Source organism: Chaetodon auriga, chromosome 22 (assembly GCF_051107435.1).
Source record: "Chaetodon auriga isolate fChaAug3 chromosome 22, fChaAug3.hap1, whole genome shotgun sequence".
NCBI lineage: Eukaryota > Metazoa > Chordata > Actinopteri > Chaetodontiformes > Chaetodontidae > Chaetodon > Chaetodon auriga.
The window spans coordinates 12,451,136-12,469,128 of NC_135095.1; the positions used below are offsets into that span (position 1 = coordinate 12,451,136).

At 41.9% G+C, this 17,993-nt stretch overlaps 2 protein-coding genes across 2 annotated transcripts in view; both read left to right on the plus strand.

Annotated features, from left to right (window-relative positions):
- The window catches only part of col7a1l (collagen type VII alpha 1-like), a 46,454-nt gene extending 33,680 nt beyond the window's left edge, over nucleotides 1-12,774 (plus strand). The window contains exons 81-108 of the mRNA XM_076722851.1: nucleotides 44-82; nucleotides 181-759; nucleotides 861-896; nucleotides 1,945-1,971; nucleotides 2,070-2,129; nucleotides 2,487-2,612; nucleotides 2,780-2,851; nucleotides 2,962-2,997; nucleotides 3,089-3,148; nucleotides 3,352-3,396; nucleotides 3,529-3,564; nucleotides 4,675-4,710; nucleotides 4,885-4,941; nucleotides 5,230-5,301; nucleotides 5,471-5,542; nucleotides 5,617-5,652; nucleotides 5,758-5,838; nucleotides 5,967-6,020; nucleotides 6,104-6,157; nucleotides 6,257-6,319; nucleotides 6,398-6,460; nucleotides 6,631-6,747; nucleotides 7,955-8,032; nucleotides 8,150-8,203; nucleotides 8,306-8,354; nucleotides 9,389-9,604; nucleotides 11,212-11,274; nucleotides 12,166-12,774. Of these exons, the coding sequence (XP_076578966.1) occupies nucleotides 44-82; nucleotides 181-759; nucleotides 861-896; nucleotides 1,945-1,971; nucleotides 2,070-2,129; nucleotides 2,487-2,612; nucleotides 2,780-2,851; nucleotides 2,962-2,997; nucleotides 3,089-3,148; nucleotides 3,352-3,396; nucleotides 3,529-3,564; nucleotides 4,675-4,710; nucleotides 4,885-4,941; nucleotides 5,230-5,301; nucleotides 5,471-5,542; nucleotides 5,617-5,652; nucleotides 5,758-5,838; nucleotides 5,967-6,020; nucleotides 6,104-6,157; nucleotides 6,257-6,319; nucleotides 6,398-6,460; nucleotides 6,631-6,747; nucleotides 7,955-8,032; nucleotides 8,150-8,203; nucleotides 8,306-8,354; nucleotides 9,389-9,604; nucleotides 11,212-11,274; nucleotides 12,166-12,374 (2,490 nt within the window). The 3' untranslated portion in view covers nucleotides 12,375-12,774. The remainder of the gene's footprint in view (nucleotides 1-43; nucleotides 83-180; nucleotides 760-860; nucleotides 897-1,944; nucleotides 1,972-2,069; nucleotides 2,130-2,486; nucleotides 2,613-2,779; nucleotides 2,852-2,961; nucleotides 2,998-3,088; nucleotides 3,149-3,351; nucleotides 3,397-3,528; nucleotides 3,565-4,674; nucleotides 4,711-4,884; nucleotides 4,942-5,229; nucleotides 5,302-5,470; nucleotides 5,543-5,616; nucleotides 5,653-5,757; nucleotides 5,839-5,966; nucleotides 6,021-6,103; nucleotides 6,158-6,256; nucleotides 6,320-6,397; nucleotides 6,461-6,630; nucleotides 6,748-7,954; nucleotides 8,033-8,149; nucleotides 8,204-8,305; nucleotides 8,355-9,388; nucleotides 9,605-11,211; nucleotides 11,275-12,165) is intronic.
- Nucleotides 12,775-15,242: 2,468 nt separating this feature from the next.
- Nucleotides 15,243-17,580, plus strand: ucn3l (urocortin 3, like). Its single transcript, XM_076722922.1, has 2 exons — nucleotides 15,243-15,464; nucleotides 15,972-17,580. The coding sequence occupies exon 2, from the start codon at nucleotides 15,982-15,984 to the stop codon at nucleotides 16,447-16,449; it is 468 nt and encodes a 155-aa protein (XP_076579037.1). The 5' UTR covers nucleotides 15,243-15,464; nucleotides 15,972-15,981; the 3' UTR covers nucleotides 16,450-17,580.
- The last annotated feature ends 413 nt before the right edge of the window (nucleotides 17,581-17,993 follow it).

Here is a 17,993-nt window from a genome sequence, read left to right on the forward strand (position 1 = left end):
TTTATGGAGCATATATGAGATTTCCCCTTCGTTTTAATTTCAGCATCTGTCCTCTGGAGCTCAAGGTTACAACAGCTGGAATGTAAGTCTGTTATCGACGGTAAAGATGAGTTTTATTTCAAATTAAGAAGAAGCAGCTTATAAAAAGACTGCTTTGTGATATACATTGTGTTTCTCTAGAGGAAGAAGCAAGAAAACCCTGACCTTCAAACACACTCCAGGAAGCACAGGCAAGAAAGAAAGGACAGCCAACAATACAGTGATACAGAAAGAGAGGTTTATAAAGAAATGCAAGGAGGAGGAGAGGAGCAGACTAAAGCTGATGAAGAGGAGGAAATGGAACAAGAGAAGGGAGTAGAGACAGATGGATATGCCGAAACAGGCCCTTATTCAACCGATGGAGAGGAGGAGAGGAGCGGAGACTACGACTGGGAGACAGAGGAGGACGTCGATCGAGAGAGGGAAGGAGAGGAGGAGGACCTGGAGAGGGAGAGAGAGAGGGATAGGATAGAGATGGAGAGAGAGAGAGAGGAGCTGGAGAAAGAGAGGGAGGCTGAGCTGCAGCTGGAGAGAGAGAAAGAGGAGAGGGAGAAAGAGCGGGAGAGGGAGAGGACGGAGCAGGAGGGGGAGAGAGACTTGGAGAGGGAGAGGGAGGAGTGGGAGAGGAGGAGGGTGGAGATGGAGAGGAGGGGAGAGGGGGGTTATGATGAGGAAACTGGACAGCCATACCCATACCCTCCACAGTACTTCTACCTGAAGGTAAGGGCACAAAGTGTGCTATCAGTTCAAAATTAGGCAGAATAAATGTCCAGTTTAATCATGCAGTGCTGCTGATGTGCTGTGCATTTCTTATGCAACAGGGGCAACCAGGTGAGAGTGGGCAACCAGGACAAAAGGTGACTGAAGATCCTTGAAACATTAAGAAGAAACTCTATCAAAACATAACTACCCTTGTTAAGCCAAAGACACAATCAATAATGTATAACATCTCTCACTTGGCCATGTAATAGTTTTATTTGATCAGATACTTGGATACATCTCTGGGAGATTTCTGCCAAAACTGAATGGAGTTTGGTTTGCGGTGCTCACAGGGTTTAAAAGGCTGCACATACAGTGGTGCTGCAGGACATTAGCATGCTAACATGGTCACAACAATGATGCTAAAATGCTGATGTTTAGTAGATGTAATGTGTATATGTTCACTATCTTAGCTTAGCATGGTAGCATGCTAACATTTGCTAATTATTGGTGCTTTGTTATTAAGATTCATTATCTGGAGAACATGAACATCTGTATAAGACAGTATTCAGATCCTTTTCCAGAGTAAAAGCATCAATAGCACGCAGTGAAATAAGTCCCGCATTCAACACCTTATTTAAAAGTATGTAAGTATTATCATCAAACTTAACTCAAACTATGAAGTAAAAGTACTCATAGTGCAGTAAATGCTCCCTCAGTGTATTAATATTAGATCTCTTTGTGTGATCTGACCCTTTCAACTGGAACAAGTCGTCAGGATTTACTGACATCACCCCCTGATCAGCTGATTTGAAGCATCATTATCATCATCCTCAGATCACAGAGCCACAATGACAGACGCCACACGAAATGTGCCACCAGTTCATAAAAATATCATCGCTGCTCTCCCCGCCTACCCACAATGCATCAGCACATGACATCAGAGCTCAGGGAGAACTTCTCTCTCGTCTCGCCTGTCAGGAAAGCCAGTTGACTGCAGGCCTTTGATGTCCCCTCTGCTCTATTTCTGTTTGACTGGGAGACAGTAGATTAAAGCAGACATTAATAATTCCCCTTGTAATACACGCTGACAAGTTTTTTTTTATTTCAAATTCCTCTGTGTTGGTTTATTATGGCTCACAACATTCAGAGGTGCACTTCAACTGTCTGACTGATATGGGCTCTTTTTCGTCCACACTTTTTCAGGGTGAAATTGGTGAAAAGGGACAAAAGGTAAATGCATCTTTTAGCTTGTAACAATAGAATCTGGGAGTCGAGATGTAAATTGAAAGGAGCGACAGAGAAACATTGTGTTTGTTCTGTGCTTTCAGGGAGAGCCAGGCATCGGCCACAGGGGTCCAGAGGGCCAGGCTGGTCCTCCAGGACAGAAGGTGAACCAATAAATTTAAAGAGAAGAAAGCAATCTCTTATTTATAACATCCCTCTAATTCAATTAATCCCCACAGTCTTTTCCATCGCATTCTCTTTGATTGACTTTGGTTCCCATCATGGTTTTAATTCAGGGGATTTAATTGGCTCAGTGACTCACTCACTCATTTAAAATTGTGTTTGAGCGTAAATGTTGATAAAGGAATGAAGGGCTTTATGTGAAAGCAATTATTCAAAAGGAATAGAAGAGCTGAATAATTACATTACATGAAAGGAGTGACCTTTAACTGTTTGTCTTCCAAACATTTCATTTGTCTCTATCTTTCCCTCTCTCTCACTCTTCTCTTTGATTGCTTCAGGGTGAACCAGGTGAGCCAGGGCCTCCAGGTGCTCAAGGTATCCAGGGTATACATGGCAACACAGGCATCCAGGGCTCACCGGGTTTTAGGGGTCCACCAGGGGACCCAGGAGAGCCGGGCAGAGAGGTACATCATCATATATCACAAACTGCCATTTAACTCACTGTGATCGGGAAAAATGAAGACAGTGAAAGTATGTGAATGGATGCTTTCTAATCGTGAATGGATGAAGAAGTGGGCAGCTGAATGTGCTACTGGGTTTGAAGCAGAAGATGATTTGTGTGTTGGTGCAGGGTGACCGGGGTAAAAGAGGGAAGAATGGATCACCTGGAGCTCCTGGACTTCGAGGGGCAGCAGGACCTCACGTAAGAAACGACTCATGATCTGAAGGATCTCAACAAGTGCTGATTTTACTGATTTTTCATCAAACACGTAACAATATTTTCTTTTCTACAACTGCATCTCTGTAACAAAGGGTCCTCCTGGTGTACCTGGAGAAAAAGGAGAAAAGGTACAAATACTGTATATATGATAACTGACTAGAGATGAATCTCTAACATTGTGTAAAAAAGGTGATCATTACTGTGTCTCATCGTCATCAGGGTGACAGTATTCCTGGAGAGCCTGGTGCTCGAGGGTTGGCTGGCTTCAAAGGCAGAGGGGTGAGTTGTCTCCAGCTTATGTTCTGTATCTTCTGTAATGTCAAATATCACAAGATCACTGTTTCCACCAGTTTATGTGACAGTTTAAGATTATTGAATGGTTGCTGATCTACCCGTTAAAGCTTCTGACACACAGTATTTAGTGCCTTGCTGTAATGGTGCAGGATTATGCAGAAAACTTTAAATATTTCTTCTTTTTTCAGGGGGAAAAAGGCACTCCAGGCGTTAAAGGAGCTCCTGGACATTTCGTAAGCAACTTTTCAAAACCATACAAACAAGTCTAACATTTCACTGAAGACTATTAGCACTTCACTAATGTTCACTTGGAGACAAAATACTTATCACCAATTAAGTAACACAGATGACCTTTTTTTTGTTAGGGTCCAAAAGGCTTGCGTGGCAGCAAAGGTGAAAAGGTGAGCTGTTACTCCACATGATGTGTCACAAGTTTAACACAGTATACCTGCACATTTGAACATGACTCTGTTAATGGGATTTCTTCACTTAGCTCACTCATTTAATGAATCATATACTAATACTGGAATACTGTGAGGTTTTGGAGTAATTTCAGCAAACAAGACTTTGTAAGTTTTTAAAATTCCTTCGAAGTGATGACCAAATACAGGCTGCAAACCACCTGTTTCACCTCCTCTGAAGGTGCCCGCAAGGTGTGAGGGCTGAAATTGGCATTTAGGTGAGCAGAGACTGCGGGTCTGAAAAGATGCGTCTTGTCCTCAGCAGCGTTTCATGAAATTTTGCTCATTTTAGCAAGGGACCCAATGTCAAGTCACTAATGTGAGCCTGCACTGTTGCCAGCAGGGAGGATAGACGACAGATTTTTGTACCCAGACATCGATGAACCACATAACATTCATGCTGTTTTCTGACCTCTTTCGCCACCAAAGTGTGTTCGCCCAAAGACCTGCAACTTGTAACTCGATGTTTATCTACAGTGCAGCTTCTGTCAAATCTTGCACACCATGGCGCACAAAAAGCACGACGGTGCTGCAGTTTCTGAGATGCTGGAGCGTCGGTGAACTTCTTGACCTTGTCTTTCTTCATGCACTTAGTCTTTATTTACACCTGACTCACTCTTTCTCTCTTGGTTTTGCGTCAGTGGTGGCGTATATGGTGTGAAAGAAGAGGCCAACATTGACATTTGACTCCTTTTCATTTCAAACATAACAACGTCCCACTCAGTTTGAAGTGTCAGCATGTCCAGGCCGTGTTGTTAGGAGTGAATTCAATTGTCAGTCAGACTGTTTTCATATTTGTTTGTTTGTACTTGACTGAAGAGTCGCAACTGAGTGACTCCTGTCAAACTGCACAAACTTTTTCCATGTTGTGCACCACTCATGACATTTTATCGGAGGTTGATTTTATTGTATTGTGAAGGAATTTATTAATTTTCCCATTGCAGCAGCAAAGCAGAGAGATGTATAAAGAGATATATTTACTTTTATCGACACCTGGTATTGAAATAATCATGTTCGGAAAGGCGTTTTTATAAACATTTTTCTTTGCAGGGGGATCGTGGGTTACCTGGAGTCAGAGGAGAAAGGGTATGATCATTTTCCTGTTTCTTATCAGAAAGTATTTATCCTTTGCACTGATGTGTTACACGCGGTTCACGCACAGTTTGTTTGCTGGTAGCACATACTGTGTATCACACAGAACCAAACAGGCAGAGGTTTACATGATTCATGGCTCAGTGTATCCATAATCTCTTCCTGCAGGGGAGTGTGCTTCAAATCCAAGGACCCCGTGGGTTTAAGGGTTCCAAAGGAAACGCGGTGAGAGCCTCTTGAAATTGTAGTAATTTATGCTCTTGCTCAATATATTTACATTCAAGTAAAGAGTGACAGATGCTCCTATGAGGGCATTTGTACTCAGCATCTCACTACCCAGGCTGACGAGAAGAAAAAATGACAAAGCTGAAACAATCAAAGGCTATAATCTTAAAAAAACAGACATGGAATTAGGAATAAATGCATTAATAAATATTATAAAGGTCAAAACAAATCTATTAAAACACATGAACACATAAAAACATGAAGAACTGAGTAGAGGTTTTGTTTCAGGGAGAGCGAGGCCCACCAGGTTTTGATGGAGATAAAGGAGAAAAGGGTGAGGATGGTCCACCTGGAGTCAAGGTAATGAGTCCTGAGGAAAAGATCTGAAAAAATAAAGAAGAAGAATACTTGTAATTCTACATTTAGAGCTTGGAAATGTGACCATCATTAGTTTGCTACATACTTTAATATAAACTGGACTAAAAAACAAGTCATAACTACAGACAGCATTTTAAATTGTCTCTATAAGGGCCTGAAGGGTGATGCAGGTACTAAGGGTGCGTTGGGCCGGTTTGGAGCACGAGGACCAGTAGGCCAAAAGGTAAGTAAAGGTTTGGATCAATATCAACATTAATTTCATCAATCAATACTTTCATGGTGGTGCGTTTCTTACAGGGCGACCCAGGAGAGGCAGGACTCAATGGAGGGATGGTACGGTAGAGCTGCAGTACAAACATAAGCAAATAAACATTTTGGAGCCAAAATTCAATACTCGCTCCAGCGATCACATGCAGTCATACCGTGATGTGATTTAAGGGGCGCAATGGGGATCATGGAGTGGACGGAGCCAAGGGGGACAAAGGAGATATAGGACTGCAAGGCCAGAAGGGCAGTCAGGTACACCCAGAATTAATATATAACCAATCAGAACGCTTTTCATTTTCACAGATTTCAGGATTTATGTATTTATTTATTTGGTTTTGTTTTTGTCATTCTTTGTTTTCTGTGTTTTTTGGTCCCCACAGGGTGATCGAGGAGAAGCAGGCTTACCAGGAGACAAAGGGGAGAAGGGAGAAAAGGTGCAGCTTCTATATCTGCATGAAGTCTCTGCTCTGACTTCTGTTTGTGCAGTCATGTTCTTAAGTGTTACCTGCTGTTACAGGGTTTCAGGGGTTTACCTGGACGCATTGGGAGTCCAGGCCTGGATGGAGAAAAGGTTAGGCCTCAGTTAGCACCTGACTGGCCAAAAAAAGAGCTATCTAACAATGTCATCTGAAGAAATCCTGTCAATAATCCTGGTTTCTTTCCAAAACAGGGAGATATGGGGTTCTCCGGCACGCCTGGCGTACCTGGACTGAATGGACTCATGGGGCGCAAGGTTAACATTCAAGTGTGCACATATTTCTTTGTCTGTCTTCCACAACCATATAAAAACTCAATTTTTTCATTGCTTTAGGGTGATAAGGGAGCAGGAGGCATCAATGGTGCTGATGGTGAGCAAGGAGAGAAAGGAGTAAAGGTTAGTAAATTAATATCGCTGGTGACTCATCATGCTTGTGTGTTTTTTTATACAGAATTTTGTCTTTCAGTTATGTAAAAGAGCAGCTTAACATGTTTTTATCTTCCTCAGCACACAGAGGAACCGTCATGTGTTAATTCACTTCCTCACACTGTTCTTGCTGTGTGCAGGGTGCAGCAGGTTTCCCAGGTTTCCCGGGGTTCAAGGGGTCAGCAGGGATTCCAGGAAGGGATGGAGATGAGGGACCACCAGGGCCCCCAGGACCCCATGGGGACACAGGGGCTAAGGTCCAGTGTTTCTGGTGTTTATGCTGCATTGATAATGCATTATTTTGCTGATAATATAGAAGAAAAACACAGGCTAAAGAGATAAATTATCTAATTTATCAAGATATCAAGCTTCTCTCTTGACTGCGAGCCTCACTGCGTCACTCCCTCAAGATAACATCGACAGTACATCGAGCTCTTCTCCTTTGACAAGGTCTTATTTGAAGGTTATCTCTCTCATCGGTGGCTCATCTCTGCTTGTGTCAGATCCTCATTACAGAAGAACTGTTGATCAGTGATCTGTCAGGCTGAGCTGACTGCTATGAGCATACTTAAAGTCATGATTTCATTTCTGAAAACAATGCATGGCACGTCAAGAAAATCATATGATTAAATATTTTTCTTGGGATCATACGGGCAGGGTTCGAAAATAAATATCCACATGTTTAAATCACAATTAGCTTTCTTGACATGCAGTTATTTTACATGAACAGGAAGTCGTTAGCTCACAATTATAAACCCCCTAAAAATTATCCATGATCACTCCAAGCTAGCACAGACTTTTCACTCGCTTTTGCACACACATGAATCATTACTTTAATGAAGTACGCACACCCAGAGGAAGCCTAATCACCTTTAACTGAATGGTGCAGTCACATCTCAGCCACTTCTTTAACGAACACTGAGTTATGGCGGCACGAAAAAGCCCTGGGCCTTAAACTTACAGTGTATGTACAGTAAAGCATTTCTCCTCTGGGTAAGATATATCTATCAGTTTTTAAAAACTACATTTCTTCTTCTGCGTGAGGAGGAGGAGGAGTGAAAATGTGACAGAACACAATGAGCAGAAGGCTCGCTTGAGCTTGATTACAGTCATCACCGTGTCTGTCTTAAACAGAGAGACTGGCAACATGTATACTGCAGCAGAGGATACAGCAGAGACATGTCCTTAATTAACGCACACACATACACTCGCACACACAGGTCTATTTCCGTCTGCAGCTTTCAAGTAATATCTTACTCAATTAGCTCCTTTCAGCTACAATTACCACACTTTCAGTGTTGACAGAGTGGCTGGAAACCTCTAATGAGGATATTCCAAGGATGTACCTAATTGGTCTGTCTTTCATTCTGCTTATAAGTGAGCGGTTGGATGTGCTGCTGTGGATTCTTGTTAGCGTAGAGGTTTTACGTGAAAGAACTTCTAAACTCACTGTCTGTCAAACAGGGGGAGAGGGGCAGAAGGGGCAGATCGAAGCCATGTCAGAGGGGAGCACCCGGGACTCCAGGACTCAGAGGACAAAGTGTGAGAGTCGTACATGAACACAGTTCTCTCAGACAAGCTCCTCTACTTTCTACAGACACCTATGACTTGATAGAATGCAATTAATCCCATGGATCTGTAAATGTGTTTTCACTATAGGGTGCGGTGGGTATCGACGGAGGAAAAGGGGAAAAGGGGGAACCTGGACTCTCTGTACGTGTTGATCACACACAAACATTCACAGAGAGAGAGAGAGAGCGACAAAATCAATAAGAGAATGAAATGACTCTGAATCTTGTCGTTCTCTGTGTCAAGGCTGAAGAGGTGAAGGAGCTGGTCACTCAGGAGGTGGCAGAAAAGTGCGGTAAGACTGTGTGTGTGTGTGTGTGTGTGTGTGTGTGTGTGTGTGTGTGTGTGTGTGTTTATCCTTGCTCAATGAGGACCAAGTTTTTAACCAACAGAGTGAGGACATTTTTAGGAAAGTGAGGCCATTTTGGCAACTCCTCACAACTTCAAAGGGCTGTGTGAGGCTTCGAACTTGGTTTAAAAGGTTAGGCTGGACTTAGGTTTAGGTTAGGATTCTGTGTTCAGTTGTGATGGTTATGGTTGGGTGAGGGGCTCGAGAATGCATTATGTCAATGATTGTCCTCACAAGGACAGAAGTGCAGGTCTGTGTGTGTGGGTGTGTTTGGAGTGGATTTCTTGGTGTGTTTGTACTTTTCTGTACATGTAACCGGGAGTGAATAAACGCGTGCCTCTAGATAGGCCCACATATCGTGCGAGTGTCTGTACGTTGTGTGTGCGTGCGTCTGCGTGTGTGTTTCTCTGTGTGTGCGCGGTTGTTTGTTGTAGAGCTCCAGCATGGCAGGAGCACGGCACCCGTGTGTGTCGTGCCATCTGTTATGTTCTCTCAGAGGAACACACACCATGGTGCCACCAACGGTGGAGCCATTCACAAACACAAGACTGCCATTAAGTGGGACGCCTCACCAAGAATCCACTACACACTTAAAAGACACTTAGAGGATCATTTGTCAGCCTTTCTGCTATCGACCCTCTTCACGGGCGACATTTTGACATGTTGGAATGGGAGAAGCACAGGTGTAGATAATGGAGCACTCAGATCAGCCAACTCTGCTGAGTGTTTTAAATCTCATCTCAAAAACTGTTTAGTCTCTATTTGTTGCACCAATTTGTTCTTTTTCAGTCACTTTGGGGATTTCAGGTATAAAATAATAAAGTTGTTTGGATGATATAAAATACCTGAAACTGTGATTCTAATGGTCTCAAACTTTGCCCCCTGACTATTGCATAATTTCGAAAGTATGTTGATGTAAAGTAGAAAATTAATTCTTATTTGGTGGTAATTCATGTAAAATCACGTTTGTGTGGTCACAGGGTTGGAATACAAGTACATGGTCAAGTCTGTTGATCCCGACGGAACAACTGCAGTGACTGAACATGAGCCAGATGATGTGCTGCCATTTGTCAACCGTGACCTGAATAAAGACGGTGAAGAAGAAGAGAAGGAAGAATACGGAGACAAAATGGGAGAAATGACCAGTCCTGCCCCTGTGATCCTCGAGGAAAATGGGATCCTACCAAACCACACTGGTAATAATAATTATTTCAATATTACACAAAGAGTGAATGCTGCGGGGGGCCAAACACACAGATGCCTGAGACACCATCATTTTCAAAACCGCTTAATTGTTTCCACAACAGATTTATAGCAAACATGTGTCCTAACTAAACGTATGTCATACTCTTAGTTTTCCTACTGTGTGACTTCAGATGTGGGGACTTTGCAGCAATAATAATACACTCTGAGCGCAGCTGCCATGGTTCAAAAGATTTAAAGCCAAGCTAAGGGTGGCGCTACTGAGCAAACTCGCTCTTGTTGACAGTAACTTAGGGCTTGATATGGATGATGCTTTGAACGACACTGTGGGGTAATGCAGAGCACACATTTTGCACAAAATGTTAAAAAAGGAGGTTTACTGCTCCTACGACTGTAGCTATCAACATCAAGGCAAAAAGGCAAACACAAAGTGAAACAAAGGGTCAGCATGTGCCAGGAAATCACACATTTCATGAAGCTCATTAGCGAATGCAGCCCACAGGCATGAATGGCTGTCTGCGTCCCAATTTATTTTAATTCTTGCTTCAGGTAAACCACAAAAACTAATCAAAGAGAGCCCGTCATTGCCCACTGTCAATGTCAGCATGTTTATTCATAAATTACAGGCATTAGATGTAAGATTATGACATTCAGCTCATTCTGCCTACAAACTAATGAATGTTGCACCAGCACTGTGGGCCACAGTTCAATATTTGCACTTTAATATGGAGACTTTAAACAAATTAAATAAGATTGCCACCTGTACCAGCCTCGGCACTACTGTGGCTCAATGTTTTTCCAATAAATCTATTTTATTGTTTTACAGCACAGAAAGGAAGATTAGCAGTGTCCCTTTAGCACAACATTTTTATTAACTGACCTCACTAGTGTATCTCTTTCTCCTTTCTTTCTACTGTTTGCTCATCAAAACACTCAGTAAAGTGGGAGATTTGTGTGTCATATATTGTTTACTTCAGGCTGAGCGCTGAAGTCGTGCTAGCATTAGCTGGTTAGCATCAGCTGCTTCATTCATGCTGCGCTCATTCCAACACCGTTAGCTGCTTCTTCATGTGTTTTTTTGTGCAGAGCCTTTTTAAAACTGTATAACCCACAAATGGTCGATTCCTTGCCATTAGTGCTTCTGACTGAACTGAGGGTTTGTTGTTAGTGATATTGTTTGATCAAATCATATGAAAGGAGATCGACCCAGCAGACTTAGAACAAAGAGCTAGAAACTGTGCGTGCTGCTTTGTACCTGTGAACGTGTTCCTTCCAGCTCTTTCAATTACTTTTTAACGGATTTCCACTTTCATCCCTGGCTTTAACGTTAGCACCGCATGATTTGTGTGATTGTGTAACAGCAATTCCCTCGAACTAAGTCCGCCGAGTTGCAGATTCACAGAAGGTTTGCACAAAGAGATCAAAAAGACTACCGAAGAAAGCTTCGTGTTGCTCAACTGCTTGGAGAAACAATTTAAGATGAGTCAAAACACCGCTGGCATTCATTAAGTGTTGGTGCAGTCAAAGTGGTTCCTTCCTGGTCTCTAATGACTGAATCCACAAACCTGTAAATCTCCTCATTGATGTTGTTTTCCTTCAGATTCTCTGGATGCAGAGTGGGGACAGAGGAAGAAAAGAAGGGTATTTGGAACAAACACTGCTGGTGAGTGGCCAAGCCAACTGATTTCCTTCTCATCTTTCTGCCTCCCCTCTTTTTTCTCTTGTTTACCTCCATTTTTTTGTGTCTGTTTCTCTTCATATTTCATAATCTGTGAGTAATTAGTTTTTTTTGCAGTTGTTTGTTAAAAGCACAAGGTGGGAGACAACGATAAAGCCAAAACTTAATCCATGAATATTTCACAGCCTGTGCTAGATTTCATGAGGTAATTTATGAGGAAGAATATGCTGCGAGAAAGGTCTGAAGTGTGATGAGGAATGTGGTGACTAAACCTTGAGTGTAAGACAGAAAAATAACAATAAATTGATCGCATCAAGCAGCTCAGTTTATGGGTACTCATTCATATTGAAGGCTGTTTAGCCTAGCTTAGCACAAAAACTGGAAGTTGGAAGAACATGTTGTATCTCATGAGCTAGAAAACCAGTCAGCAGTGCATAAAAACAATCAGCAAACACCTTCACTGAAGTGGCTCTGATGCTTAAACTAGCTTAGTACGCACTTTGTGCACAAATACAATGTGTGACAACTAAATAAGACAACTTATTTATCCTGTGTCTTATGAGATGGCTGTTTTTTTCTCGTCCAAATCTCCTTAAGAAAGCAGGTATTCTTTTTACACAAACACTTGTCTCAGTGGCGCAGCAGGTGATATCTTGGCAGACATATTCTCATATCTCCTTACAACTCCTCTTAGTCATTGCTATACCAGACATTTTGCACGCAAGTGGCCTCAAGTGGTGTCTCTACATATCTTATTTTCTGAGTGTTAAAGGCTTCATCATGCAGAATCCCACTTGAAACATTTTCTTCATTTTTGCAGCATATTCAACACCTGAAATATAGGGAAATACAGTGTTTTTAACCTATTTTATGCAGAACCAGCGACTGACCGCTGCCTGGAGCCAATGTCAGAGGGGGCCTGTTCAGAGTACGTTCTGCTCTGGTACTTCCACCCTCGCTCAGGGGAATGCAGGCCATTTGTGTTCGGGGGCTGTGGTGGAAACAGAAACCGCTTCTCCTCAAGACAAGAGTGCCAGAGTTGGTGTGGGGTGGAGAGGAGAGGAGGGGGGGTACCAATCAGATGACAGATGAAATGTGCATTGTAACAGCTACAGAAAGGGAAGAAAGAGTTTGGGTGTACAGTATGAATACTATAGATGTAAAAATGGTCATATAAGATAATGTAATATTCTGTTCACCTTTATTATCACACGTGCAGTATTTACACTTCATCAGGTACTGAGCTCTAGACCAACCCCATACAAGAAAATCATTTTTGTACATAACTGTGTAAAATGTTTAATACTGGGTTTATTTATATAGTTGAACAGTTTCTTCTTGAGTTTCATTGACAGCGGGGTTGTAAAGCAAAATGTGAATGTTAAAAAAAAAACGTTAGTTTTGTGATGTATGTATGTTTCTGAATCAGACTGACTTTCAACCAAGTTTACAACTGGAAAATTAAATCCGTCTTTTCTTTTGTGATGTCTTTCTCGTGCTCGTATATTCTCTATCCGTCTCTCCAGTCTCTTTATGGAACGCCCAGTCATCTTTCTTATGTTTTGTCAATTGCCCTGCATCCTGTGCGGTGTGAAAAATAAGAAGCTGGCAGCTGACTGCCTGCTGTCACCTCCACCACTACATATGCTCTTTTGGCAGGGGGTGTTATGGGTCAGGCTGGGAGCCAGATGAGGGGCCAACAGGGGCCCAGTGAGGGAGATCACGCAGGGACTGTTTTAGAGGACTCTCCATCAGACCGACGCAGCAGTAGCAGGGGATTCCTGCGTGGGTGTTGATGTGGGGGCAGCACGCATTCAAGGTTTTTTTTGTTCTGGCAGTGAAAATACACGACCCATCTTCGACTCTCCGGTTGCCATTGGTCGATGTTGGAAAGAGGATACTGCAGCGTGAATGCTCATGTCAGTGTTTTTAATTTAGCATTCGCCACATCTTCAGTGCAACATGCTGCACCAGCTCCACCACCAGGTTTCTTAAACCCGCTCACTGACAATACTCAGCATCCGAACCAAAACTGCCGTTCACCTCAAAGTGTCAGACGAGTCTTTCACCAATCAGCTTCCAAAGGCTTTCGTCATATTAGTCACGATTCCCACATGCTAAGACGCTTTATTGATCAGCAAGATGTGACAATCAGTCTGCAGTCGCAGGCTGTTCTCACTGAACCACACCCCCTGCCAAACTCAACTGGTGGAGACCTTTTTTGATTAAAATAGATCTACTTCTTCTCTATCTCCTCTAGAAATAGACATTAACTATTTTTCTTAAAGCCCTGAGAACTTGGTTTCACTTGTGTCAAGACAATTAAGATTCAAGAAAAAGAAAAAGTTCAGATGACTTCCATCAAACAAGGAATGAAAGTGTCTCAGCCTGCTGGTAGATAGAGATTCTTTTACTTGCTAAAAATAACACTCTGTACCAGAATAAAAAAGGTGAGGTCAACGCTCCCCAGCAAAAGCCCTTAACGGAGAACTACATCCTAATATAAGTGACTAAAAACAGCCTAATCTAGCATGTAATGAAAGTGTTTTTTCCATTGAAGTCGAAGAGGAGCAAGTAATTCCATTTCAGAGATCAACTGCAGAGTGGATGTAAGAGTGGGAGGACATCTTATTGCAGTGTGTCACCGACTGTGATTATTCCAGCTGTGAAGACTTAAAGTAATGTCACAATGAAGTTACTCATTAGAGCTTGACCCAACAGCCTTTGATCCTCTCACTCCTTCCACGCTCTCCCTTCATTTTGACATGGTAAGGTTCATCTCTGCGGGTGGTTCCCATGGCGTGTGTTGAGTTTTTAATTAAAGCACAATGTTCTCCACGTCTCAGATATCAGTCTGCTTTTGAAATTAAATAGCCACATGTGCAGCATGCAAATTCAATATGTGATAGATACATTTCAGACACGGTTTGCATCGTGTCACTCATTTGAGTCCGTAACCTGAAGCTGTCACGTATACTGAAAGAGGAGACAATGTACATTATTAATGTCATATGCATGAGTGAGTAATATCAGGAGTATTATACCATGAAGAGGCATTATGGTTTGCAAAAAAAAATACATTCCTAAATAATTTATACATTTTTTAAAACTTTTTATATTTACTTTGCAGCATATTGGTTACCACTTGGTACCACTTTCCAATAAGATGCCCCTTGTAATGGGCTTATAAGCCGTAAATAATTACTTTATTAATGATTACAGCATTTATGCAGACTTTCTATCATTCATCAGTCGAGCCACTTTTGGGTTGTAAAAGTATGTAAAAAGTACATTGTAATTTCCCACATGTTAAGATCCCAAAACACAAATATATTCAGTTTACTCTCATATACAAAGCAAAGCATCAGATCTTCATATTTGAGAAGCTGGAAACAGCAATTATTTGACATCTTTGCCATTGAAAACAGCGTATTGGTTATCAATAGTTGCTAACTAATCAAATTGATTAATTGATTCATTTTATGTTTGAAGATATACAATCTGTATGTCACAATATATCGTCTAACAATGTGTCTTCTCATAGAGAAACAAGCAGTCAGTGACTTCATGGTGACACCTGCTGAACATAAAGACTTCTTCCGTTTTATATTTCAGTGCTTTGAATTGAAAGATGAGAACTGTCCCTGGTCCTGAACTGGAACTGTCCCTGCAGCGTTCTAACATGTCTTTAAAACTATTTAATTTAAGGCGGACTACAATAAAAACCAACGTGTTAATGGTAAAAACACTTCAGCTGCATGTAGAAGACACATAGAAGTCCTTCCTCTTCGTATCTGTGGTCGTGATGTCTCATGTTCACCGACAGGAGGTCACATTTACCAACTTTTTTTTTTTTTTAAATGTACCACTACATCACCGCATCACAACCAATGGGGTCCCTCACAGCGAACCGAAATGTCAACGGGATGACGTTGTTGCTGGCGTAGGGCTGCAGTTTGATGGCTCCTACTAAATGAATGCTGTGGGAATGGACGAGCAAGACACACTGCTGGTCAGACAGTGCGCACTGCTGACCTCCGCACACGTTTGCAGTTTCTCAGGATTTCTCATCAGATTTTGACCTGCGAGGATTTCAGCCTGTTTGGTGTTTTTCTTTGCAGAGATACGTGTTGGTTGACCTGCCTGACTGTATTCTTTATTATAGGACACGAGTGGTAAGTTGTGCGAAATGTATTGCTTTCATATTTGCGCCCCAAATGCCATTTAACCATTGCGCGTGGTCCAAAATACATAAGAAATGCTCTTGTGCAAAAGCTTGAAGCCTTTTTTTTTTTTTTTTTTTTTGAGACGCAAGCAGAAGTTGTTCTGAACTATTTATCTTAAGACACAATCTCAGAGTCCTTAAACCACATTTCTAATAAGAGAAGGGAGAAATGAAAGACCAGTTCGTTCGGTCTCAGTGTAAATCATCATGTTTAGGTGACTCCACTGGAAAGACAGCGCTTGTGAAAGCAGTATTAAAACTAAATGCACTTTATTTTAAGATCCACTTCGCTGTCAGTCCGTTTTTTTTCTCACTTTCTTTAAGATTAATGCACTTAAATGCTGTTCAAAATCAAATATCTTGTTCGGATGGAGGGTGGGATGTTGTTAAGATGTTAAAGACTAAATGGCGCAAACTTTTTTTCTTCCGTCTCCCTCTTCACCTGTGTCGGTTCCAGAGGACACAGCATGCTGTCGTCCCTGAAGACCCTGCTGCTGCTCTCGGTCCTGTGCACGCCGACCTCCAGCCTGTGCCTCCGCCTTTACCAGTCCCGCTCCGATCTCCTGTGCGACGACCAGATGGCTGTCGGGGTCCGGAGCGACGAGGACGAGCCGGGTTACTCCCCCCTGGACGGCTGGGGGTCCCTCCTGCAGTCGGCGGAGTATCTCTCTTCCTCTTCCTCCTCTTCTGCCGAGTCCAGCCGGGAAAAAAGGACTTCAACTCCCGCAAACTACCGCTTCATGAGCCGGACGAAGCTCAGAGGGCAGATGCTCCGCAACAGCAGCAAAGGGGACCGGAGGAGCAGGCTGACCCTGTCCCTGGACGTCCCGACCAACATCATGAACGTCCTATTTGACGTGGCCAAGGCCAAAAACCTGCGAGCCAAAGCGGCGGAGAACGCGCGGCTGCTGGCGCAGATTGGACGGAGAAAGTGAACATGTTGGACAAGTTCGATTCAACCGACAGCCATGACCAGTGTTGGCCTCCTCGTTACTCAAATGTAATGAATTTCTTCTTATTATAAGTAATGGTGATTTGTTTCTCCAGGGGAAGCGTGTTTTCTTTCCACTCACGGTACAGATTAAAGATTTCTAATATAATTTAGTCGCTCTCATGTGAAAGGTCCTTGGATTCAAAGTCTCTGATAATATGATTTTTCCTCCAATGAAAACGCTGGAAAAAAAACTCCATTAGGGACAATAAACGATGTGAACTAATCAAACTTTGTGATTAAAAGTGGGATGATGATTCTTCAAACTAAATACATGACACGTTTGGTGGATAAATCTGATAAATCTGAGGCAGCAGATTGTTCATGCTCTTATGTTACAGTTTGAGTTAAAACTCAGCCTTTGTGGTGAGAGTCGTGCCTGTGTTTCTGAAACTTTGAAGCAACAGTGACATTATCTTAAATCAAGACAGAACAGAGCAAAAGGGATAAGGTTATTTTACTTTTATTAAGATGATTGGTCATTTCAGGCAAGAAGACATGAGGCATATTTTGCATTGAACACAGATTAAATTGTCTTTGCTTTCAGATCTGAAAAGAAGATTTTAAGGCTTTTAAAATTTCACTTTCAACATGGACATGGGCTGCAGTAAAGCAGGACTGCCTTTAGCTCAGACAAGCCCTCAGATTTTTCTTTTTCAGTGAGATGAATGTTTAATGTGGTTAGTTCGCCTCAGCGTCATCAAATTTTAAATCTCGCTCTAAACAAGAAAAAGAAAGCAGTTGTCATCATTCATTCTCAGCAAAAGACCAATGAAATATTTTGTAACCCTGTTGCATAATCATAACATTATTTGAGATCCCCCCCCCCTTCACAGCTTCATTTATTTATCTTTTAAGAGGTCTGCTGTTCAGATGTTCACGTGGGAGCCGATAATGATTCCAGATTCTAGAGTGAAACACAGCACTGACCCTGAAATATTGTACAAACCTACTGCAAGATCATGAAATACAGTAAAATGCAAATGCATGGGAATGTATGTGTTCACCAGATGTCTGTTATTTTTCTACTCAAAATAAAGGATTATTTTTCCTCAAATAAAGCAGATGTAACTAACTACATTTGCCTTTTTTATATAGATCCACAGCTTTTTGAACAATGGGATCCATAAAATATATTCCTATAAGTTATTTTCCTTTCTCTTCTTTTATTGGCGAGTTTAAGGTGATAATAGATACAGTATATAAGTATGGATGTACACTTGACCATCAAGTGACAAGAAATTACAGTACAGAAATGTTTTTAAAATAAATTTATAATATATAGTAAAGATAAAAAAAAAAAAAAATCAATAAAAAGTATACGAAATACCAGTATCAGCATCAGTCAGGCTCCTCTGTGTGTCCATTAAGATCTCAGCAAATACCAGAAAACATATTAAAAGGCATTGAGACTGTCATTAACATGCAGTCCATCAGTTTGACTTCAGTTAGTATAATGTAGGCGGTGGAAATGTCACCAGTCAAATG

Bases quoted from the DNA above. Each gene is read 5' to 3' on its own strand.
- ucn3l (XM_076722922.1), top strand. From the start codon at position 15,982: ATGCTGTCGTCCCTGAAGACCCTGCTGCTGCTCTCGGTCCTGTGCACG.